The sequence below is a fragment of the Polypterus senegalus genome, chromosome 6, assembly GCF_016835505.1.
Source record: "Polypterus senegalus isolate Bchr_013 chromosome 6, ASM1683550v1, whole genome shotgun sequence".
NCBI classification, from domain to species: domain Eukaryota; kingdom Metazoa; phylum Chordata; class Cladistia; order Polypteriformes; family Polypteridae; genus Polypterus; species Polypterus senegalus.
Window position 1 is genome coordinate 1,097,982 of NC_053159.1, and position 24,927 is coordinate 1,122,908.

At 51.8% G+C, this 24,927-nt stretch overlaps 1 protein-coding gene across 3 annotated transcripts in view; it reads right to left on the bottom strand.

Annotated features, from left to right (window-relative positions):
* The window catches only part of cacnb4a (calcium channel, voltage-dependent, beta 4a subunit), a 74,266-nt gene that overhangs the window by 40,034 nt on the left and 9,305 nt on the right, over positions 1-24,927 (bottom strand). For 2 of the 3 annotated variants that reach the window (XM_039755210.1, XM_039755211.1), the window contains exons 3-5: positions 2,918-3,037; positions 2,718-2,840; positions 948-1,075 (exon numbers count right to left, since the gene is read on the bottom strand). In XM_039755210.1, the coding sequence (XP_039611144.1) occupies positions 948-1,075; positions 2,718-2,840; positions 2,918-3,037 (371 nt within the window). Of the gene's footprint in view, positions 1-947; positions 1,076-2,717; positions 2,841-2,917; positions 3,038-20,851; positions 21,274-24,927 lie in introns of those variants that run through there. The other variant, XM_039755213.1, reaches the window with a different exon arrangement.

Below are 24,927 nucleotides of genomic sequence, written 5' to 3' on the forward strand. Positions count from 1 at the left end.
CGAGGACTCGGGTTCATTTGAGCATTAGGGCTGCCACCTGAGCCACCAAGCGACAGTCACAAATGTACCAATAAGAATGTGCGTCCGTCTTGAAGGGCTCTTGAAGGCTCAAACATTTGGCCTGGTTTTGTTCTTCACAAATCATGAATTACGTTTGCCCATCACTCTGTATTTGTGTTCTACGGATTGAGAAGTAAAAATGGAATCTCGAGCTCAGAAATGCAGACATTTAGAAATGTCACACCTGAATCCTTGGAATCGGCTGTCAGGTGTAAAATGCAAATGAAGACGAGTCCTCGCACCCCCCGGCCCTGTCACACCTCTGTAACAGAAAATCTGACAACTTATAGATGCTCCTTAACTCGCCATTTTCACCTATAATAATAATAATAATAATAATAATAATAGGACGGCACGGTGGCGCAGTGGGTAGCGCTGCTGCCTCGCAGTATGGAGACCCGTCTGGGTTCGCTTCCCGGGTCCTCCCTGCGTGCAGTTTGCATGTTCTCCCCGTGTCTGCGTGGGTTTCATCCCACGGTCCAAAGACATGCAGGTCAGGTGCATTGGTGGTCCTAAATTGGCCCTAGTGTGTGGTTGGTGTGCCCTGTGGTGGGCTGGCGCCCTGCCCGAGATTTCTTCCTGCCTTGCGCACTGTGCTGGCTGGGGTTGGCTCCAGCAGACCTCCGTGACCCTGGATATAGCGGGTTGCATAATGGATGGGTGGATAATAATAATAATTCTTTACTTTTACTGTACATAGCGCGTTTCTCACTACTCAAAGCACTCTTCACGCATGGAGGTACCGGGAAGCAAAGCAATGCTGTGCTGGGGAAGTCCAGGACACACCGGGGGTCCCAAAGCGGGTGAGATGTCCACACCGATCCCATACGGTCCCACTGATCACAGACTGTCAGGCCACCACCCAGCGTCGTCGCCCTGTGTCTTACCCATGGAATCGTCCTCTTTTTTGTTCCTGCTGAATTCGGATGTTCTCGAGCTTCAGTGGGCTTGGGATGAAGCCGATCTCGCAGCCCTCCTTGACTAGCCGCCCAATCCACCAGTCATTGTTGTATTTCTGAATGAGAAAAGGCAGACAGAGTTGATCAGAAGTTGAACATCTGGTGCCCACTCCATACTGGCCACGTCAATGAACAGAACACACACAACTTTGGGATGTCGGAGTGAAAGCCCACAAGGACGCAGAGAAGAAGCACACCTGGAGGTCCTTGAATTAGGGTCTGGGAACCATCAGGGCAGCCGCCTGAACCACTGTGCCACCGTACTCGTGGTATAATGTGATGTAAGGGTGGCATGATGCACCACTGAATTGAATTGAGCAGGCTTGAGAGTGGGCATGTTATATTAGGATAGCAGGGTGGCACAGTAGTTACTATCACTGTACTACAGACCCAGCATGCTGGCTTGGAGTGCTGTGCCCACCTGCCATCTCTGTGGATTTGGCACTTTGTCCCCAAGTCTGAGTGAGTTTGATGTGCTGGGTGAGTGATTTGGCAGCTCCAGCACTGGGTGTGTGCGTGAGTGAGCGAGCGAGTCCTGCATCCCGTCCAGGGTTTGGGTCTTATGCCCAGCACGGCCAGGAAAGGTACCAGCCCATCAGGACCAAGAACTGGATCAAGTCAGGCTATGTTCACCGGGCCAGCGTTTTGGGTCATCCCGTGGCTCTGCAGGGCCCCCTGCACCTCGAGAGAGGTGAACTGGCATTTCAGACTGGGCTGGGCATGTGAGTGTGTCCTCTGGTGGGCCCCTGCCCAGGACTGACTACTGCCTTGAACCCAGTGCTGTTTGGAGAGGCCCCACCCCAACCACCTGGAACTGGATTAGGCCATGACATGAGATAACATTTCCCAGCCTTCCTAATCTAATGTGTAAGGGTGGTGGCAGGTGGTGGAAGGAAGAGCCTAACCCAGCAGCACTGGGTGCAAGGCAGGAATCAAGTGCATTAGACAAGCAACAACAAGCAAGTGTAGTTCGGAATCTGCAGGAGCTTTGACAACAGGCTGACCTGAATAAACCTCACACAAGGATTGGCACCTGGCACACTGGGGTTGGCACCTGGCAGGTAACTTTTGCCATAGCTAAGTGCAGGTCCTCCAGTAAGTAAGCTGCGATTACAAGATGAAGGAAACAAAGTTGGAAATGTGCTTTATGGGATTTGATGAGACTTTGAGTTGCTAAGGTGACAGAATGGTCATGTATGTAGTTGGGGGGACACATCAGGCGTGTAGAAATCTCACTCCCAGTCAGAGGAAGGCACCAGGCGTTGGCCCCCACAGGCTTATCCGGGCTTTGGCATCAGCTGCTAACCCGCACAGAGCGCTCTTGGCATTGGGTGCCCTTTTCCATCTTATTGTTGTCACGAGGTTCACCTCTTGTTGCGCCCCCAAGTGTTGTGTCATTAGAGGGGCACATAGTGACTGATTTGCTTTTCCTGTCTGCCAGTATTAGAGGGGCCATGGCACTGCCCATGAGTGCTGCAGCTGCAGGTCTGGACGGGTGCCCATGTGAGGTGGCTTCATGTTTTTATGCCTCTTGTTTGTTCTCTCATCTAATTCCAAATTTATTTCATTGATTGAAATCAAAGTCTTTTTCCTTTTCAATCAGTGCAGATGTGGCTGCTCCACCTTTCAATATGTCAGCGGGGTATCGAAATGTAAAGGTGGATATAAAGCCCACCTGGCAGAAGGCAGCCGTCGTACCTCTTTAATGTGTAGAAAGTCCTTGGCGTCAAAGGAAATGGCCGTGCCAGCTACTGGCACATCCTCGTCTAGGGCTCCGCAGTAGCTGACGTTGGTCTTCACTGCAAAGGCTACAGCTTTGGACTGTGGGACGGAAAAGACAAACGTGAGAAAACTCCCGAGTGAGACCACCACCCCCCCACAACCCCAGCTCGACCCACCTTGGCCCGCTCGAGCTGCAGGGCGGCCTGTTGTTCTCTCTCCTGCCGGCCTCCCTCCCTGTCCTCCTCCAGGGAGACATCCGAGTCAGACGGCCTGCTGGTGTAGGAATCTGCTGAACCCTGGGAGGAGAGAAAGGGGCAGTGAGTGTTAGCGGGCAGAGAGGCAGCCTTGGGGGCATCGGTGGGCAGAGAGCCAGCTTTGGGGCATTGGCGGGCAGAGACCCAGCCTTGGGGGAATCTGCGAGCAGAGAGCCAACCTCGGGGGTATCAGTGGGCAGAGAGCCAGCCTCGGGGGCATCTTCGGGCACAAAGCCATCGTCAGGCACTGGTGACACAGATCAGAACTGAGTGTGGCAGAAGGGCCCAGGCTGGCATAGCAGGCAACTGAAAATGAGCAGAAGAAAGCAACTGAAGATGTGACAGCAATCTGACAAAAAGGACAAATCCAAATGGTGACACCTCAAACTCCTTCCTGTCCTGTAAATGTCACACCGCCTTTGCTCGGGTGCCATGGCTCACCTGATGGCTCAACGTGGTGGCTCACCTGCTCTCGATTCATTGATGAAGATCGGCCCCCCGTCTACCCACCCCCTGCCACCATGGTCCAAGAATGTGAATATCGGAACAGGCCATTCAGGCCAACAGTGTCACCATTGCTATTCACTTCAGTCCTCTGGAATAACATCACGTAGAGGTCTCAGGGTCCCCACAGTCCACCTCTCTACTTATTGCATGTGTCTGTTAAAAATTTATGGGAACTTTGTCTCTAAACGAGTGTCCACCAGCAATCCGCCACGCCAGGAAGTGCTGGGGGGAAGACGACAGGGGACACCCGGACATCTTCCGGGTGCGCAGCCGGCACTTCCGCCACACTGGGGCGTGTCTACGGAGGAGTGCCGGGGAGCAGCTGGAGCCCATCCGGGTTCCTATAAAAGGGGCCGCCTCCCTCCAGTCATTAGTGGAAGTCGGGTGGAAGAGGACAGAGCTGGAGTGAGGACAGGAGGCGGCCAGGAGGAAAAGAGGCACAAGGATTGTGAGGCCTGGACATTTGGGGGAATCAGTGCAAGAGGCACTGGGGTTTGTGCACTGACTCTTGTTGAACTGTAAATAATCGTAAATAAAGGGTGTGTGGTGAACTCATGATGTCCGTCTGTGTGTGGCCGGGCCAGCTTCCACAACTGATAGCAGGCTACTGCATCTGTGTTCTCTCATAAGTGACAAAGGAAACTGTCCTGTGACGTGACGTGTCAGTCAGCTCTCCACATATCAGGTCAGAACTTCATGAGCAGCTACAGCAGCAAAGTTGTGGAAAAGACCAGAGACACGTTCAGCCCTGGCCAAGGATCACAGGTAGAAGAACACTGACTGGCAGAAGGTCACACCTGGCCAAGACCGCTCCAGAGGCACCGGAACAGAGCAGGACACTGCAGCACTCCAAGGCCAGCTCGGATAGATAGATAGATAGATATGTGAAAGGCGCTATATAATAGATAGATAGATAGATGTGAAAGGCACTATATAACAGATAGATAGATAGATAGATAGAGATAGATAGATAGATGTGAAAGGTGCTATATAACAGATAGATAGATAGATAGATGAAAGGCACTATATAACAGATAGATAGATAGATAGATAGATAGATAGATAGATAGAGTGAAAGGCGCTATATAATAGATAGATAGATAGATAGATAGAAAGGCACTATATGATAGATAGATAGACAGATAGATAGATAGATAGATAGATAGATAGATAGATAGAAAGGCACTATATAAGATAGATAGATAGATAGATAGATAGATGAAAGGCACTATATGATAGATAGATAGATAGATAGATAGATAGATAGAAAGGCACTATATAAGATAGATAGATAGATAGATAGATAGAAAGGCACTATATAAGATAGATAGATAGATAGATAGATAGATAGAAAGGCACTATATAAGATAGATAGATAGATAGATAGATAGATAGATAGATAGATACTTTATTAATCCCAAGGGGAAATATGGAGGCATGGCAGCCGTTGTTTGTCTCTGCCCTCTCATCGACATCCAGGGACACACGCAGCACCAAAGACCCATCAGCTCGGACATGAAGTGCAAGAATAAAAAAGCCACCTGATGTGACGGCAGATTGGATGCCCACACTTTGTGGCAAGAGCAGCTGCTCTCCGCCGCGGCTGTATTGTCACATCACTTGCTTTGCTGCTGCTTTTGGCACATCGAGAGAATGGCCTTGTGACGTCACTTGTCTGCTGCGCCATGAACTCCTTCGACTAAACCATCTGGGGTCTGGAGATCACTGAAGAGAGGAGCACAGCGTTTTAACTGCGAAGGACATTGGACAACCGGAGTCCCTTCAGAAAGTGATGGCAGCCACATCTCCATGACAGAGGAAGAATCAAAGTTCTGGAGACTACAGAGAAAGTCCTAAAGTGAGGACAGGGACGACAAAACAGTCCCCATGTTCTTGTTGAGCTCATTTTAAAGTGCCAGCTGGGATCACCTGGACAAATCATCTTCTGGAGAGGTCTTGTCAAATAAATAGCCAGCCTCATAAAATACTGCGAATAGCTATGGAAGAAGAAGAAGAGGACAAAGACGTCGGGTCCCTTGTAATCTCAGGAGGCTTCAGTGGGTCCTCCCTGGCCGCTCTCCATGGTCCTGATTCAGCCCAGTTCTTCTCCTCTGGACCCCCTCTTTGTCTTTCTTATAATACGAAGACCCAAACTGAACGCAGCCGTCCAGGTGAGGCCTCACTAGAGTGTTACACGGTATAACGTGACTTGTACTCCACACATCAAGGCGCTATATGACTTCACATCCCATTCAAGCACTTCAGTTTATTGAAGTTCAAAGGCTCGGCACCTTCAGCGTTTCCTCACTCGTTGCTCTCCAGGGTGCCGACTCCGCCCAGTTGCTCGTCTCATGGTGCCCTCTAGTGCTCCTCACTTGCTCTCCATGGTCCTCAATCAGCCTTGATGCTCTTCTCTGGACTTTCTCTGGCGCTGCTTTGTCGTTTTTTTGTAATATGGAGACCCAATCTGCACACAGGACTGCAGATGAAGCCTCTCACTCGCATCATAACATAAATGGTAGAAAGAAATCCAAAATGAAGACAGAAGAGCAATGGAGAGAATGATATAGATGCCCTGAGGTGGGGAAGTGGAAAAGGCCACCCCAAAGGCAATGAAGACCTCCAGCATACAGAAGTGGGAGGCACAGGCACACTGCTGAGGTCAGGTACCCCTTAAAGAATGGCACTGGTCAGAGGAGCTGCTGTGACCCCACCGGTCACTCAAGTCATCAGTCTCCAAGGGGCCTTTGTGCAAGAAGATCCTCCAAAGATGAGGCAGAATGTTAAAACGTGGACGTCTCCAACATGGCACGTGAGATAAGTCATAAAGTGGGCCAGGGACCCACCCAGATGAGGCTCAGCCCAAGCCAGCCAGTCCCTCAACTGCTACCAGCAGGCTCCAGCCTAAGTAGGCCTAAAACACTCAAAATACAAAGAAACTTCCAGCAATGTAACAAAACACCCTGCAAGGGAGAGGGTGACAGGAAACCTCTGGCATGTGAACAAAGGGCAATCTTTATAAAACGGCAGATTTATTTAGCAAATAATTTAAGAAAATGCTGAACAGCTCAAAAGAGATCTGCCAAGAATGGCAATCCAAGACGTGAAACCGAAAAATAAACCACAAACACCAGAAAACCCCAACACAGCAACAAACACCCCACAAACTCAATGACCCGCTGCCAAGCCGCACTTAAAGGTGGGGGAGGGGCCAGTCGCAGGGATGTCAGGATGGCCCCACCCCCTCAGGCCCCACCCACAAATCAACACCACTTTAAAGAGACAAAACATAATTAACAACTACTCAACAACAGCAATAACATAAAAATATAAAATAAAAGTAAAACAGAAAATAAACGCAAAGCAGGAAAAGAAAACCCACACACAGCTGTAATGCAGCCCAGAAAGCCTGGAACACATCGGCCGGGCGACACCAATCAGCACCGCGGCAGGGAAGATGAACGGCGCCCACCGCAGGCGGGCAGGCAGGCAGGCAGCAGGCAGGAGGCTCACACAACTCCACCGCCTCAAACACTCGTCCGCCGAGCTTCAGGTCAAACCACGACAGCAGCAGAATGGAGCAGCCTGACAAGAATCACGGGACGGCGGACGGGACTCCTTTTATAGATCAAAGATCAGGCGTCGCTCCTACACAATCAGAGCCGGTCTGCAATCCAGAAAGTGCAGAAGGGCAAAATCCAACAGACAGCGAGGAAAAAAGGAAGAAATGAGTGCCAACACCTCGGCCGCCATCTTAAATAGAACTGGGGGCGGGGCCTATGGCGGAGCTGGGGGGGCGGAGCCACAGGGGCAGTGCTGGCCATTGCGACTCCCTTCACTGATTCGACTCTTCTGAACTGCCCGTGTATGGGAGTCGATCCATTTGGTTTTTGTAATCACCTTTTAGTCACGTGGTCCCCTTCGGAGTGCCAGCCGGAGCACATAGACACACGTGTGCACACTGAGACGGTCCAAGGACAATTGCCCACAAAACCAGGGCTTGGCACTGTGTCCTAATGCCTACTCTCTTCCTGCTTCTGCAGGATGGAAGATTGATGGCCGTCCTACCACTGACATCATTTGCATTGGCCAACCTCCTGGACCCGCCTCTTCCTGCCTGGAATCCATGCAAGTGGAAGTTTGGCCATTTTGAGTTCAGTTCAATTCTGAGTTTCCTTCCAAAAGGCTGTGATCTGCGACTTGTTGTGTGTTTTTCCTTGGTTTCTTATTTCACTTATACAGGGTGACCTTTGGGGGGGGGGGCACCACCCTCCACTGTCACGTTTACTTACGGAATGTTCAGCCATACGTTAAACCGAAGTGGAAATCAGTGAAAAAGAAGTTTCACTTAGGCCCTCGACTGATCGCAACGCTTCAAGTCTGCAGCCCACCCGAGGACCACGACTTTGGTTTGGTTTGAAAAGCAAATGAGCGACAATCACACGACCTGTCTGAGGGTCACGTCGCAGTTTCCAACTTGAAAATCGTTCAGTTGTCTGCCATTGTGAAAACTCAAGAGGAGCCTCAGTTCATAACTCAGGCCTAAAGTCCTCCTAGCAGGCCTGGGCCTAAAACCGAAAGCCAGGCCTGCCCTGCAAAACTCAAAAAGGCCGTCGCCCTGAGGAAGTAGGCGTCAGACCTCCAGTGAAGCTCAGCGACAAAGGGAGCCTCACCCAAACTCAAGGAGCAGGTTGGCGGCCTAACGGCCTCAACAGGAGCTCGTGCTTCATAATAACAGCCCATAATAATACTCATAACGCAAAGCTCAAACAAACTCAAAAATATAAACCAAAGAAAATAAAGCCAAACACGCGAGGGTTCCATCAAACTCAAAAAGGACACAGCGCCTTACACTGCCCCCTCCTCACTGCTTTAGAGACTCGGGTTCAACTTTTGGCCCAGTCGCTGTCGGTGTGGAGACTGCGTGCCCTCCCACTGTCACCGTCTCTGCCCACACTGGCACATCTAATGCAGAGGCTGGCACAGCCGCTTCACAGCTCCAGGAGGCTGGGCTCAGTAGACGGCCTGGCCTGGTCCTTCTGGCTATGTCCTCACCCCTCGGCTTGATCATTGTCCCCATACCCTTCCCCCTCGGCCTGGTCATTGTCCCCGTGTCCACTCGAGCCTTTCTCTGCTTTTCTTCTGTGCCCTCAATGACTCGACTCCCTGGCATGTCTTTTCTGTTTTCATTCCCACCAAGATAAGTGCCTTGTGCCCTTTGCCCAAATCAGGCCTGGGCCTGTCACTGTAGACCTGCACCGTGTCATCTGTCACATCGGTGGGCTCACGCGGCCCCCCCAGCACCACTCAGCACCTCGAGAGCTGATAAGCAGGCTACGGTGACATCAGCTGGCAGTGATTCACCCTCCAAATCATATTCAGCTCATTGACCGTAACGGAAATCCAAAGATATAAATGGAGACGAGAGGCACAGCCGCCAGCCCTTCAGGGGGCACACACCGACATGCCACACACTTTACGGGAGTCACCTCCTGCTGGCTGCCTTTTACATTCCGCATTGGCACTTTAACCAGGCAACCATTCCCAGGCTGGCAGGGAGGCTTAGTGGTGTAAATTGGCAGATTCATATCTGAAGAATGATGTCAAGCAAGTCAGCTGGTGCCCAGCGCCGGACTTAGTGGTAATAGGGAACTGGCAGGCCAGAGGCTTAGAGGGGGGAGAGGGCACCGCGTGAGGTTTCAGTGTCACTCATTGAGTCGAGTCAGGTTAAGTGGCACCTGACTTTCTACTTTATGTCTGCTCCCTGTGCTCATCCCTCCCCACATTTGCATATTGTGTGTTGCCCTGTGAGATGCCAGTGTGCAGATATTCTCTGCTTTTTTCAGTTTCTTGCCACATCACATAGATTTACATCTTAGGTCATTTTCCAGTGCACGTAACCCAGTTTGCCCAGTGCTGACATGGCATTGCTCCCAGTGTGGGTAATGGAGAAAGTGGGCACAGAAATAGGATGAATGGACTCATAAATCTCCTGGACACTGATGGGTGCAATGATGGCTGAAAGCAGGTGAGCACTGGTGCCCGCTGACTCTTGCCAGCCTTGGCCCCCCGCTTCACATTTCTGGTGTTAAGGTTTGTGCTGCCAAGTGAAGTGGACATTTAAATGAAATCTCGAATATCCTCAAACCCAGCGGGTCTTAGGCCAGCACATGTGACTGGACTGCCAGTGATGTGTCTGGACATCAGAGTGACGGTGACCAGGTGGGCACAGAATATCACATCTCAACTGCCTCATTTGTTCTTTCTTTCACTGTGAAGGTAATGCCAGCTGCCCGCTGGTGGACACCCGCCTGCACTGTTAGGTCTGCAGCTACACAATCAACACATCTGGTGCACCTGAGGGCCACAAAAACAACGTGGGCATCTTTGGGGGCACCTGGAACTGAATGCCAAGTGGACAGCACCTTAGCGGTCTTGGAGACCAAATGAAGTAAGTGTGGTCAGAGCAGCAGGGCATGCATGAGGAGTCAACTTTCGTAGGGGGCAAAGTGCCAGGGTGTCAGACTTCCCTGTTGAACACAAGCAGGTAGAAACTTTGGGTGAAAAAGAGCGGTGGTCTGAATGGTGGTGAGCAGGGGGCATGGCTGTGGTAGAAGGGGCACAACTGGTAACCTGCCAGAGAAATGCCAGTCTATCCCTCTGTCCTTTCAGTCTCAGATTTATCTTCTTCCCATTCGAGTCTTACAACTCTCTCGCCAAGGTGGGCACTGCCCTGCCATCATTTTAACAACACTTCAAGATGACAGCAACGGTGATTAAGGAGTCGGCTGAAAATTGAATTGATGCCATGCCCTCCATTTGGGCTCACACAGCGCCAGCCTGGTGGGCACATGTCAAGTCTAATAAGAGGCATGGCCTATGCCATGTTAGCATGACGGGCTCCGAGTGCACAGCTGTACAAAGAAATTACCCTCAAAAGGCGGGCATCTCGGAGAAATGGGCCCAAAGTGGGCTGCCAGCCGTGAATGAATGTCAAAGTGAGTGGAGCCGTTAAAGAAGCGTGTCACCCAGAGTCACTTGGGCAGCCATAACAGTGTCATAAAGCTACTGTGGCTGATGATGAGCCCACAATCTCACAGGTAGATAATGAGCCGACCAGCAGCGCCATTAGGATGCCCGATTTGAAATGCGCGATTACAGTGAAGCCTTGGCGTGTGCTCCATGACCAGAATTCCCAGATAATTTGCGCCTGTCAGTCCGTATTCAGTTCATTCTCATGACGCTCTGGAGCTCACGTAACGGCCATTCAATTAAGTGTCTGGTGTTCAACATGAAAGGCACTATATACATAAAGGAAGAGGAGAAAGAGATCTGGTGCTGGGGCTGTTGGGGTCGGCTCCACCACTCCACAAAAAGCGGACTTTGAGAAGTGGACAGATGACAAGCGAGGAGTGCCAAGTCGCTCAGACCACCCAGAAATGCCCACCCATTTAGTGAGCCCACTTAATCCCAATGTAAAGCCCACCCACCCACATATGTGTTTGGAGATGTGCAGGAAACACCAGGGGAGCCCACAGAGCCCACAGCTCACATGACAATCAGCAGGGATTTGAACCGGGGAGGCGCCAGGGTGGACCACCGTGAAGTGCAATTATTTATTTATTTATTTTCTAAACTATTTGTCAAGTTAAGGACTTGTTAGGGGCAGGACTGAGCACAAAGTTAGGGTCCCGAAGCCTTTCATGTCCCAGCATGCTTTGGGGCCCACTTAACATTCTGGACAGGGATTGGTGTCAGCAAGTAGCATGGCACCCCATGACTTGAAATGGAGCTTAAGTGGCATCTGTGGTCAGTAAAGCACATGCTGGACCACCGTCATCATCCAGCCATTTACCAAACCAGATTAACCAGCAGGGGGGGTCTCTGCGATGCAATGCCAGCCCTTTGCAGGGCACTCATATGTGCACATTCATGCCGAGCCACATTAGAGTCACCGTAACCTTGGAGAGCACCTGAGAAAATCCCACCGAGGTGTGGGGAGGACATGACCGTGGCCAGGCTGAGACTTGGACTCAGGTCTGCAGAGGTAACTGCTGTGCCACCATGCCACCCCAGATCCAAATGCAGGACATTTCCTGAAGGACGGCCCATCAAGAACTGCACAAAGTGAGGGCAGCCGAGTCGAGACGGGTAAGCCCTGTGGACGTGGACACCCAGAGAAGACCACCAGCCTGAGGGGTTCAAATGTCTACAATGCTTTGGGCGAGTCCCTCCTTCATCCTCACTTGTCTGCCGTGTTGGCAAAGTGTGCCCTTCTGTCCATAAGGCAGCTGAGAGGGTACCATCTGGGCAGTCTAAGGGGGCTCCTCTATTTTGGCACACTTTAATGGTTTTAAATAGTCTGACAGCCATCTGTGCTGGTGACATGCTGGTGACAGGCACTGATTTGTCCTCTGCCGTCTCCTTTTCTATTTTTAAGAGTCATGCCAGCCCCTTGAGCGCCTCCTATGAATTATTAATTCAACGTCGCGCCTTCCGTCACCTCATTCTCAGTAACGTCAGGCTGAGGGTCTGCAGCACGGTGGCCACCAGTCATTTCCAGCCAGTGTCCACAGCCAGGCAGAGATGCCACATGATGTGTTGCCCGTCACACCTCTTCATGCATCAGTGTCTGAGAAGGGGGTCTCATGTCTCACACTGGGCACCATTCCAAATCAATTAATACTTCAGGTGGGGTCTGCTAGGGGGCATCACTGCCTGTAGCCTTCTAAATGTGCCCAGGGCATTTAATGTGAGCCAAATGGCTGGCAGAGCCCTCGTGCCATACAAGACCACCAGGGCTCCCAAACCGGGTGTGGGAGGAAACCCCCTGGAGCACAAAGAGCACAAGAGACCCCTCATGGAGAGTGGAGTCAAGCTCTGGTCCCCAGAGAGTCATTTTCTTGGGTGGGTGAAGTGACATCACAGAGGGCACTGGCCCCCCAGCCTTTTCAAAACTTGTGCTCCAAGTGGCAGACGAGCACCGACGCCCACCAGGTTTCCCACCTTCTAAACAGGATGATCCCTGAGGAAATGCCTGGGAAGCACCAGCTGATCAGATGTCATCTGGGAGCAGCGCAGCCTTCTGTCAGCTGGTGCTCAGCTGTGCGTCATATGGATGGGGGGGGGGGGTCTTCTCCTGTGGAGTATCTGAAAATAAGAAAGCAGGTGTAGCCCACTGGGGCCAACCCACGGGGCAGGGATGCCTCATCCTCATCCTCCACTGACTCACTTGAGAAAGGGGCACAGTGGCACAGCATTTAGGGTTGCCACCTCATTCACATCACGGCAGGTTGTAGCTTTGTGACCCCCAGGGTGTGCATCTGAGGGTACCCGGTGACTCTAAACTGATGTGGGTGAGTGCAAGTGTGCCCTGATCTGGACTGGCACCTGTGCCATGCATGTGTGATGCTGCCAGGATAAGTGGCCTGGGAACACAAACGGACCACGAGAAAGGCAGTGAAGGGCACTGCCAAGGCTGGCAGGGATGGATCGTTGCCCGCTTCATAGAAATCCTGATGGTGTTTTGGCTTCACTGCGGCTCCTCGGCTTTGCTTTCTATTGCTTTGTTTTTTCTCGTTTCTCATGAAGTGGTTTTCCGTTTTTCAGTCCTCTCTGTCACTTTAGGGTCTCATCTGTCCCGCTCTTTGCAGACTGAGCCCTAGGGGGCGCCACCTGCTGGTTGTGCTTATGTGGCTGCCGATGAGGGCTTTCTTATTCATAGCTTCTTGTTAGATGTTTCACTTCAGAGCCTCAGCAGTGATGTCATTTGGGGTCATTGGGCGTTTGGGGTCTTTTGAACATCAGACACCCTCACCCGGGTGACCCAGCAGGAGTGGCCAGTTACTGGCCTGCACCTTACTAGCAATCTATGGATCTCCTCTCCTCATCCAAAGCCAACATGATGCTTTCTCTGCCCTGTCCATGATGGTGCTGACACCTCTTAATGTGTGACAAAGACCACCACGGCCCACACTTCGCTGTCCAGCTTTTACAGAGACAGTTGTGATGGGTTCTTCATACTTTGCCCTTCTCCTCTTCCAAAGTACTGTACTGTGAGTCGGCCATGACCAGAGCCCCCCCCTCAGATCCAACGGACGGCTCTTAGATTTGCCCTCATGTGCCAGTCATGAGTGCCACCCCAATGCTCCCTGTGTACCCATCTGGTGCCCACTAACTGCAGTGCAGATGGCACCTGGTTATGCTGCCATCTCTAGTGACCTTCAGCTAAAGCTCTGAATGTTCTCCTTTGGGTTGACGGTTCAGTCTGCTTCTCCAGTTGGCACTGGCAGTGCAGAATGGGAGAACATCAGAAACTGCCTGGACCAGGGACATCACACGGCGGGGCTCCAGCTGCCCCAGGTCACTGCACGTGGCCTTTTCCCATCCCGTTTGGGGCCTCCGCCCCGCTCTTTTGACACGACGGCTCTGCTGGTCTTGTCCTCCTCAATGGCTCTTCTAACCTTCCCACCAGGATCAGAACCACCCACTCTGGAGACCCCGGGCTACCCAGGCTAGTCCTTCCCCTGTCACCAGCTGCCACCAGCATTCCATGGCGAAGTCACCTGTCGTGACCACCAGCTGTGCCCCGGAGACCTCTGAGTCACTGGAGTCCTGGTACTATGCGCCCCCCTCCCCATTTTCTTTCTCAATGGACTTCTAGGGGGGGTCTTAACTGGTTTGCTGTTCCCATCAAGTGCTGTGCTGCTGAGACTTGCGGCCCCACGGGAGTTAAGAGGCCGACTTGGGGCGTCCAACTGCACACCAGCCTGGAATAAAACACGAGAGCCTGCAAAACCTTCCAAGGGAAAGGGGAGCCCCCCAAAGTCCTGGCCCCCCCTTCATTCAATTTAATAAATGAAAAAATAAAACAACACGAAAGGAAAATCCACAGAATTGAACAAAGTCCGGGACACCAACAGCAAGACGTCAGACCCCCAAAAAATGAGAGAAGACGACAAAGCAGCAAAGAGAGAAACGTCAACGGGCGGCGCATACGGGGGGCCACGCGCTGAGGACCTAAACACACACAGGGGATCGAGAGGGTCTTCGGACCCCTTCACACTCTGCACACTTCATTGTGGGGTAGGCAGATTTTATTTGAAATGGAGACCTGCCATTTGTACCCACCAGTCTACACTCAATATCCCATCATGGTGACGGTCACTCAACTTACCACTCCTGGAGCTGAGAGGCAGCAGTGCCAGTCCCCATGCCACCTTACAGCTGTCACTGCGTTATGTTTATGCTCATCGGGTGACTGGTGACGTTTTTCCATCACACGTAAGGCAGTTTCCACGTGTCTCCCTCGGCGAAGTGAGGCTCACGCATCGGTGGCAATTAAAGCAGGAGCAGTCCTCCACCTCTAGGGGGCCATGCGTGACTTTCTGTAGTGCCTTGGCCACCCCAGGTGTGTGGACTATGAAGTGACCTGCTCAGTGGTGAGTGTGGCCCGGGGGTCTTCGAGACCCGCAGTGCCATGTGTAGGTGTGGTGGGCCCACACTGCATGTCTTTGGGGGTCAGTGACCATGTGATTTTTATATAGTGCCTTTCCATAGTGTGGGCTTTGTGTTAAATGGTCACTGTGGCCCTTCACTCAGGGGGTCAGGACCGTGACAGAATTGAGGGGCTTTGTGCTTTTAGGTGGCGCCTTGGAGCTCGAGGTACAATATCTCTGCCACTAGGGAGTCCCCTTGAACCTGCCGAGTTATCACGAAGCTCCTTGAGGCCTCGGGTGTTTGGCCGATGCCAGGGTGCTGATGCCACAACTGAGCTGAATGAGCTGCCAATCGGCTGGCATCCCTTTAGGCCTCCTTTATTAATACGAAATTTACGGCAGATTAGATTACCGTAATGTGATTAGGCGAGTCTAGGATTGGATTAGGTTTATAACTTTGGTATCGATCGATCTCGACGCGAGAGTCTGCACAGCCATCAGCGGTCAGTCCCCTCGCTCTGCCGCCGGCTCACGGCTCAGACCCCCAGAACAAATGTCCCTTTGCTGAACGTCGCCAATTCTCTCAGCCTGATTCGCCGTCCCCACACGCCCTCCTCGCTCGCGCCGCACGCTTCTCCTAATGAGGCGCGTGATGAAGGAAGCCAGCTGCCTGGTCTGGGCTGACTCGCAGGCCGGGGGGATTATTTCATGTCACTCCGATAATCCCGCAGCGGGGTCTCCTGTTTTCTTGTGAAGATCCTGCCGCTTACGCCAAGGTGGCAGCTGCTGACAGAGTGTTTACCGCCTCTTCCAACAGGAGCCCACTCCGATGCTCAGTCAGCTTCTATTTTTGTTTCTCGAGTGACGGCTCCGCCATCGGCCTGCAGTAGCCGCGTTTGTATCAGACGTCCGATGTCACTCAGCTTGGCCTGATGGGGGAGCACTGACAGTGCCACAGGGGCACAAGAGGGTCTCAAAATGGGGGCAGCAACCTCTACGGACCCCACCCAGTGCAGGAGATAATTAGGGAAAATGATCGAACATTTAAGGGGGAGACAAAACAGCGGAAGGGCAAAGCAGGAGCCCACCGCACCACTGGGCCAGGCTAAATGTCAGTGGCCTGGCAACTCTGCCACATGGCACGGCCCGTTTCTGCTTTGCCAGCCTCATTTATTAACGCCATAATAACAGCTGAGGGACAGAAAGGCTGACGAGTGGCCACTGGGCATTGAAAGCCCACCGAGAAGAAAAGACTCAAACTTGGCTGAAGTGTCACCTCCACGCAACAGTGTCACGTATGAATGTCACACTTGACACCAGCAGTGCACACTTACAGACATCTCAGAGAAAGTCCTGTTAATGTGCATCTGACACCGGAAAGGAGCAGGAAAAGTCAAAATGTCAACCGGCAGGTGGCAGTGCACAGGTGGCAGGGGGCCGGCTCGCTGTCGGACCCTCTGACTGGCTACTTGTTATATAGTGCCTTTCAAGTCACTGTCATTCTGTATGGCTAACGCAGCAGCGACTATAGGAGAGTATCACTGACCTGCTGTACTCCTCGGTCACAGAGTGCCTTTCCTATCTACTATATAGCGCCTTCCATTTCTATCTAGAACACTAAAGGCCGTGAAGCCCAGTCAGTGTCCCCAGAAAGCACCTCTGGCCACCTCCCCGCTGCAACTGCAGAGCAAAGGTGGTCCCCTGAACGGCATGCCCCCTGCTGGCCACAGGCATCACTGCAGGCTGCTGCGTCCATAAGGGCCTCCTGACTGTATACAGATGGCACACTGCCCCCTGTTGGTTCTCATAGCGCTGGCGTGTGACACTCATGGTGGCTCTGAACCGCTGGGGTCATCCACATGGTGTCATGCAGAACTGGGTCACCACTGCTTAGTCAAAGTCCAGGTGATCGAGTAAAGTCTGGTAAACGCAGGGAGGGTCCCGACTCATTCAGAGCCGTGTTGACCAGAGGGGGAAAAAAGACCACCCAACAGAGGAGCAGAGCAGAAGGCCAAAGCAAATCCAAGCCAAGAGATCAGAAGGACGAGCAAACGAACCTGAAAGGCGAGGACGCGGACCCTCGATGGGGGGACAATCGGCGTCATGACGTCACAGGTAATGTGCCTCTTAGAAACCACAGAGCATTGTGGGAAACGAGTGAACGGTAAAATAAAAGGTGAACCACCACAAAGTAACGTGTAGAGATGGGAACACGGGGTCGGCTCATGCCGTTTATCGATTGCTGTCATCAACGACCGTGTAATCGATAAAGTGGCCTCACAACAGGGACGGACAGGCCTTGTGGCTCATTGGAGTCTGGGATTCCCAGGATTGCCGAGATTCGGAAGTTCTCCGCTAGGCAGCTCTGCTCAGCTCTGCCCTCTGTGCATGGCGTAGTTGGCAGGATCACACAAGAGTGAGGGGGCAGCTGTGGACGTGGACGGGTGGCTCATCAGGCAGGCGAAGCTGACGGTAGGTGGGAGTTTTAGGGGCTGCTAAGGAGCTTTGGTCACACACATGTGCATAGGGGGTCACCTTCTGACAAGGTAAGTACTTCCACCCTGGGATGAGAGGGGGCGCTATCACTGACAAGGACCGCGGCCATGCCATGCCTGACCACACCCCGCCCCTTCTGGGCTCAGCGGTATTTAAACAGCAGCCTGACAGATGTTGGCATCCTCGTTATGACCCGGGTTCGAGACCACTTAAGAGCGGCTCCTGTCTGTTCGTGGCAGCGGCTCGCAGCTTATTGGCTTCTCGTTTAAGTGGGGACTACTGGATTGGTGCCCCAAAACTTTTAGAACTGGGGTGCACTGGAGCATCAGAGCAAACCCCCGGTGACCCCTGGCGCCCATTCTCATGATTCCTCTTCCTGCCTGAGCCCTCAAGGGAGCCGACTGACCACAATGGTGACCTCCTCGCTGCTCTCACTCTCCACTGCTTTTGTTTTTCTCGGCTTTTCTATTTTATCGTCTTCAGGAGCTCATAAAGCTCTTCATTTGTGCAGATGCTATTGAGTGGTCTGCATACAGCTAAGGGGGGCCCACCATGGCAGAGGCGACGATGTGGGACACCCCAATGTGATTCCACCCCTTACTTCAGTCTGCTGTGAAAGGCGCTATATACAAATAAACCTGTGGGCTGCACCAGCATTGGGACCTTCTTCACAGTGCCAAGCGGCTTTGGTCCATTCACTCTGAATAAGGGTGGGCAGAAGCCTCATAATGAGTTCACCGTTAGGTTATATAGCGCCTTACGCAGCAAGTATCATCAAAAAGAGCTTTACAGAACAAAGCAAAATAGACGACAAAGCACAGTAAGGTAACAAGGTCGAAGAAAAAGATGTCCACTCTTGTATATTATTTGTACCAGCAGCCACAAATCGTTACGTCCATCTGTCAGCCGTCCCACGCCCAGTCCACCAGGCCGCTATGCCCACCTTCAGTCTCGTCTCTGTCCACTGGCCTTTGGTTTCCCTGGACCTCCAAACACTCAGATCCCACCGCTGACACCACAGCAACCTCATCCGTCACTTCATCTGACAGTGGACTCCAAGTGGAAGCAAAATCCCTAAAGTCCACCGTACTCCTCATTGAGAGCCCCCTGGGATGGTAGATTTCCAACTGCAGGTCTGAGACTTGGTTTTGTGTGAACGCATATGACCCACGAGATCAAAGGGCATCACTCCACCCTTGGGTATAGGGAGAGAACTTGAGTGTCTGTGCCCCCGATACCAGGCTGCATTCTAAAATGCCATCGATGTCCACCTCACCTCACACCTTAAGGACCTCAAAGTAAAACACAAACAATTCCCTGCCTCGCCCTAAGACGCCCACAATCGATCGAAAGGTGCCCTGCAGGTCAGCGGCCTGGTCACCCTGCCACGTGGCTCAGCCCGCTCCTGCTTTGCCACCCTCATTTATCAGCCATCATAAAGGACGCCAAACTGCCACACAAAAACTGAAAGACAGAAAAGGCTGACGAGTGACCATCGGACATCGAAAGTCCACCAAAAAAAGCAAATTCAAACTCGGCCGACTTGTCACCTGCATGCAACAGTGTCACATTTGAATGTCACACACACTCAGCACCCTGTCATTGTCACTGGATGGCAGCGCATGCTTACTGACATTTCAGAAAAGTTGATCATTACGTCCCGTTACCACACGCCGGGCACTGGAGAGCAGCAGCAGAGTAGAAATGTCAAATGACAGGTGACACTGCACGTACAGGAGACCCTCTGTCTTCTTATATAGTGCCTTTCACGTCACTCTGTCTGTCTTGTATTCCAAATACAGTATCAAATACATCAGTAGAAGAGTGTCACTTTCATGGCTCGCTGATATATACAGTAGTGCCTTTCACATCTGTCTATTATATAGTGCCTTTCACATCTGTCTATTATATAGTGCCCTTCACATCTGTTCATTATATAATGGCCTTCACATCTGTTCATTATATAGTGCCTTTCACATCTGTTCATTATATAGTGCCCTTCACATCTGTCTGTTCTACGGCACAACTCACTTCCATCCTTCTGTCGGTCGATCATGTAGCGCCTTTCCTCTTCGTTTTATTCACCTGCGCTCTGCTCCAGTGGTGGAGTTTCTTTCATGTTTAACCATCTAACTTGAAGCTGAAGGCGTCTGCAAGGAAGTGTTGTATATCTAATATAGCGCCTTTCACTTCTGTGTGCATATTTTAGTGCAACAACGACAATCTAACTAGCAGCTGGACACGTCCACTGGACAGCACTTTCTACCCGGCTAACATGGCGTGTTTCACTCGAGCCAGACAGGTTAGGATATAGCGCCTTTCACTCTTTGACACACGTAACAAAGTAAGCTCTACTTAAACATGGCACCGTTCTTGTCTATCTAAGTCTATCTACATCTACAAATCGAATATAGCGCCTTTCACAGCCATATATTAAAGCAAACGTTGAAGACCTGCACAGGAGAGTACATTCGTATATAGTGCCTTTCACGCCTGTCTGTGTCACTGTCCGGCACGCTCAACAGCCTAACCTGTCACAGGACGGTCCTGTATAGTGCCTTTCATCTCTCTGTCTGGTTCGCTGTCCTTCACGTTTACTAAGCTATGCTCCAGTTGGGGACCTCCACAGGACTGTGTTTATAGCGCCTTTGGTGTCTGTCCGTTTCATGTTCAGCCTCCTAACCTCTAGTTTTAGATGCTTTATAGTGCCTTTCACCCCTGTGTGTTTTGCTGCCCTTTGCATTCAATACACTAAGCTCTGCTGGCAGATCTCCACAAGACTATTTTATAGTGCCTTTCAGGTATACTGTATAGAGCACCTTTTATGCCTGCCTGGTTTGCTGCCCCTCACAGTTACCAAGCTAAGCTCTTGTCAGATGGCACTATATAGCGCCTTTCATTTTTCGTCCATTTCATTGCCCCTAAGTGGGAGACCTCTACAGACCCATCCTGTGTATAGCGCCTTTCACACCTGCCTGCTCCGCGGCCCCTCGCCATTAGCCAGCTAATCTCTAGTTGCAGACCCCCACCGGGTGGTCCCCCTCATGCCACCTCGCCACTTTGACGTGTCCACCTTTCCCCGGAGGGGTCAGGGGTCTCGAGGGGCCCCCTACGCCCCCACCCGCCGGTCAGCTCGGCCGCCGCCAGCTGCTCCTTCATCAAAGGCCGGGTGGCGGGAGGTAGCGGGGGTCGGGGTGCGGTCCTCCTCCGCCGCTTCCTTACTCGTTGGTCCTTTTCTGACGGAGGAGCGCGGCAGGTGCCCCCGACTCACCGGCAGATGCCCGCCGCGCTCTCCCTCAGCTGTCCGTAGGCCCCGCGTCGCACCAGCGAGCTGCCACCACATCGCGATCGCGGGGGGACGACGACGACGACGACGACGACAATGGAGACAGAAAAGGAAAAGGCAGCCACTCACCGCCTCCGAGTCTTCGAATCCATGCAGGTACAAATTGTCATACATGGAGGTCTAGTGGTCCTTGCAGCAGCTCGTGATGAACGGGAGAATCAAAGCAACCTGACGGGAAGGGGAGGGGAGAGCAGGCCGGCGCCGAGGATGGAAGGAAGGAGGGAGGAGGGAGGAGGAGGAGGAGGAGAAGAAGGAGGACCGAGGAGAGCCGAAGGAGCCGCGCGCCGAAGAACCGACGAGGAGAGAGAGAGAGAGAGCGCGAGAGAAGGAGAGGGGCGCACGAGGCCTGCGCTGGTCTTCCCGAGCCTGCTCGTCAGTCGTGCTGCGCCGCTTCATTCACATTCTACGGGGAGGCAGGCGATCCCTGGAGGCGCTCCAGACCGGGCATCGCATCAGCCGTCCAAACGGAGCGGAGCAGCAAAGCGGAGCGAAGCCGCGATGACAAAGCACCGACGGCGGCCGCTGATTGGCCCGCCGCTTCTCCACTCAGCTGGAAGAGCGTTCGGCGAGCGACGAGCCGAGGGGCTGCGGAGGAGAAGGAAACTCGGGGGTAACCAGGGGGAGGCCCCCCGTAGGTGCGGATGAGGGACAGCAAGAGCAGAGGCCAGTCGACGTGAAGAAGATGCCTATATAGCGCCTTGCACCCCACCCCGCAGCACTTTGCAGAAGCCCTCTTATGAATACAGCGCCTTTTCCAGCCCTTTGTAATACCAATCAATGCCGCCTTCTGTATATACATATAGCGCCTTTCACTGTACTCACTGTACACTTTACAGGTTGTCTCCAAGCCAGGGCTGAGCACATCAGCCTTACAAGACCCCCGTAGTACAAGTCAGGCCCTGCTCAGACCACTTTACATAAGCCCGCTTCTCATTTTAAACACCTCAATATGTACGTTGCATTTACTTTCCATAATAGAAATCCAATCAGCCTTTTACTTATATAGCGCCTTTCACCCCACTGTACACAAGTCACGTGGCTCTTCCCAAGCCTGGCCTATGAGCCGATGTTTTCTTTCTATAGCGCCTTTTCCAGGCCCCCCTATTTGAAGGGCCTCGACACACATGCAGTGCACGTTACTAATATAGCGCCTTTCACCCGACTGTGCGCAAGTCACGTGGTTAAGCCTGGTCTGGTCTGAGCACTTCAGCCTTGCAAACTCATGTCAGATACATCATAGAGCGCCTTTCCCGGTCTCCCCCTTTCAAAGACCCCAACACGAACGCTGCACTCGAGTCCTACTGCAGATCAGATCTGTTTGTACTAATATAGCGCCATTCCCACCATTTCAACGACCTCGACTGGCATGTTGCACTTCCGTAATACCAGTCACTCATGTATGTATATAGCGCCTTTTCTGCTGCAGCCCACTTCAAGGACTTCAGAGCACACGCTGCCCTGGTGGGGCGACTCGCTGAGGGTCTCATGAGAGGCCAGTCGAGGGGTCGTGATTTACGTTTAGCTCCCGAATGTCTCACACGGCCCACCTAAGCTCTTTTAGGCTTAATACATTAATTGAAGCCCACCAAACCCCCCCGCTATCCATGGCGTCCCAACCCTTCGCTCTCCTCTCTCGCTTAGTCTTTATTTAGCGCCTTCCCAAGTTCTGAAAATCTCCAAGCTCTTTATCTCCGTGCATCTTCTTTCTAATCCCCTTTTTCACTTTATGACTGCAAAGTGGGCACCAGTCCTGGATGGGGGGCACACTCACAAACCCATTGCACAGTGACCAGAGGGAGGGCATCATCTACAGAAAGAACGTGCAGACACCAGCCAGCCCCTCTAACCAGCCCGAGGTGAACGCCCTTGGAGGCGGGGGTCTCGGTCTCTGAGTATGTGGTGGGCATCAGCGGATAAAGGGCCCTGGGGGCGGATTCAAAAGAGCCACCAATACTCAGCCATAGGTGCTGCAGGGTCACCTGGCATGTGAGAAGTGGCACTATAAAGTGGTCACTTCCACTGGAGCCAACAAGTGTGAGGAAGAGAACTGAAGGATGAGAGGAAGATGGCAGCTGAGGAGGACGTCACACAAGGTCAAAGGCGCTACATGGAATAAGATTGATTGACTGGTTAATCAGCTGATTGGCTGAACGGACTGCCTGACTCATCGATTACCTGCCTGACTGATTGATCGTAGTGCGGAGGACGGTGGGCGGTGTCTCATGGCCGCTCTTCAATATTTCTGGCTCAGTTCTTCCCTTCTTTTAATGTGCCGCGCCGACACGCACGCCGACGGTGACCCTGAACGCGGGTACAAACGAACAAAGCCATCGCTCGTCACGCGCGCGGCACAAGTGACGACATCGAGCAGGAGGGCGGAGCCACGGGGGCCGTGCGCGAGCGCGGGTCATGACAAGCCGCCGCGTACATGGCGCCATCTGCTGGCCACAAGGGAAAGCGCAGACAACGAGGTGCGCGACGATTCATTCCGTTCAGTTCGGCAGAACGATTCGAGTGTTTGAATCACCGCTTCGTTCGCAGCAGAAACAGCAACAGGCAACGACAGCAAACTCTGTTCTAGTTTAAACTCCAGAATATTATCATAATGGTGTCACAACTTTAACCAGCAAACAATACAAAATTATAAAGAGCAAGCAACAAAATAAGTAATTCACACATAATAATCATAATAATAATAATAATAATAATAAAATAAAATACCTCCTTATTGAATTTTGATAATAAATACAATTTAAACATTAAATAGAAAGTTAAACAATCGTGTAAACAGAACAATTGTCTGCGCTTACTGAGTGAACTTGCAGTGGTTCGCCTGAGCAGCAGGGGGCACACTGGCTCGTTCAGTCAGTCCGTCCGTGGGCGACACTCACAGTCAGTCAGTCAGAGTGAAGCGATTAGTGGGCGGTGCTTGGTGTCATCTACCAAGTCAGTCATTGGCTAGTTGTTTTGCTGAGTTTACTGATTGTCTATTTTCCTAAAGACAGCAGCCATTTAAACGAAGTTAAGATGGTCGCTCCGTGCTGTCATAGAGTGCAATATAAAACGTAACACGTACTGCGCACGCGTCAACAGAATTTGTTCTTTAATGACAGGACCAGGATGTTCGTTCAGAGACCAAGACACGTACAAAAGAACTTGTGTGTTCACTGCACATCACTAATTCTGACCTGCAGCACTCCACGTGTTTAAGCGTAAAAGCGAATTGAGAAGATCACGCCATTCGTGAATCTGAAGAGCGAAAAGAAACGAGAGCATTGATGAGATGTGCGAATCAAAACAAGGAGCCCATTAGGGCGAAACCTGTTGTAGGGGGGGTGAAACTGAGAAGTGGCCAGCGAGGGAGTAAAGGGATGGGAACAACAAGGTGACACTGATGACCCTACTGGTCTGACCCTGTGGTCACGAGGCCTAATGTTAGCACTTACTGAGTGTGACTGGAACTGCCAAGTCGATTCACGAAGGGGGCATTAGACGGAGGCTGTGTCTACCCCTGCTGCCCCCGGTCACTCCATCCTGATTTCATGATTTGTTTTCTTAATTCCTAATTGGCTTTACTGAAACTCTTTGACCGAACCTCTCAATACAGTCGACTTGGAACTTCACATCGACAGCACAAAAGAGAGTGGCGGCCATCACAGGTGCCATGATGGCCTCCTACTTCAGAACCCCCGAAAAATCTCAACTCATCTCCTATTGACTTCTCTTGTGACTTATGAGGGTCTCTGACCCTCCATATGATAAAAGAGCCATCGACGAGCAGATGGCACTCGCAAGACCCGGGGAAATAAAATGGAAGACTGAGGACCCCCAACTGAGGCAGACCCACATCAGCAGAAACTGCTACAACATGGAGTCAGCCGGGGGGCTCGGGCTGCTTAATGCTTTTATATAGCGCCTTTCCTCCTATCTACCGATTCTATGGCCCTTTTCACTCTCATGCATCTGTCATATAATTCCTCTCATCTACCAATTACTTACTGCCTAACTTATCATATTATATAGCGCCTTTCACTCTATCTATCTATCTATCTATCTATCTATCTATCTATCTATCTATCTATCTATCTATCTATCTATCTATCTATCTATCATCATTATATAGTGCCTTTCTATCTATCTAACTA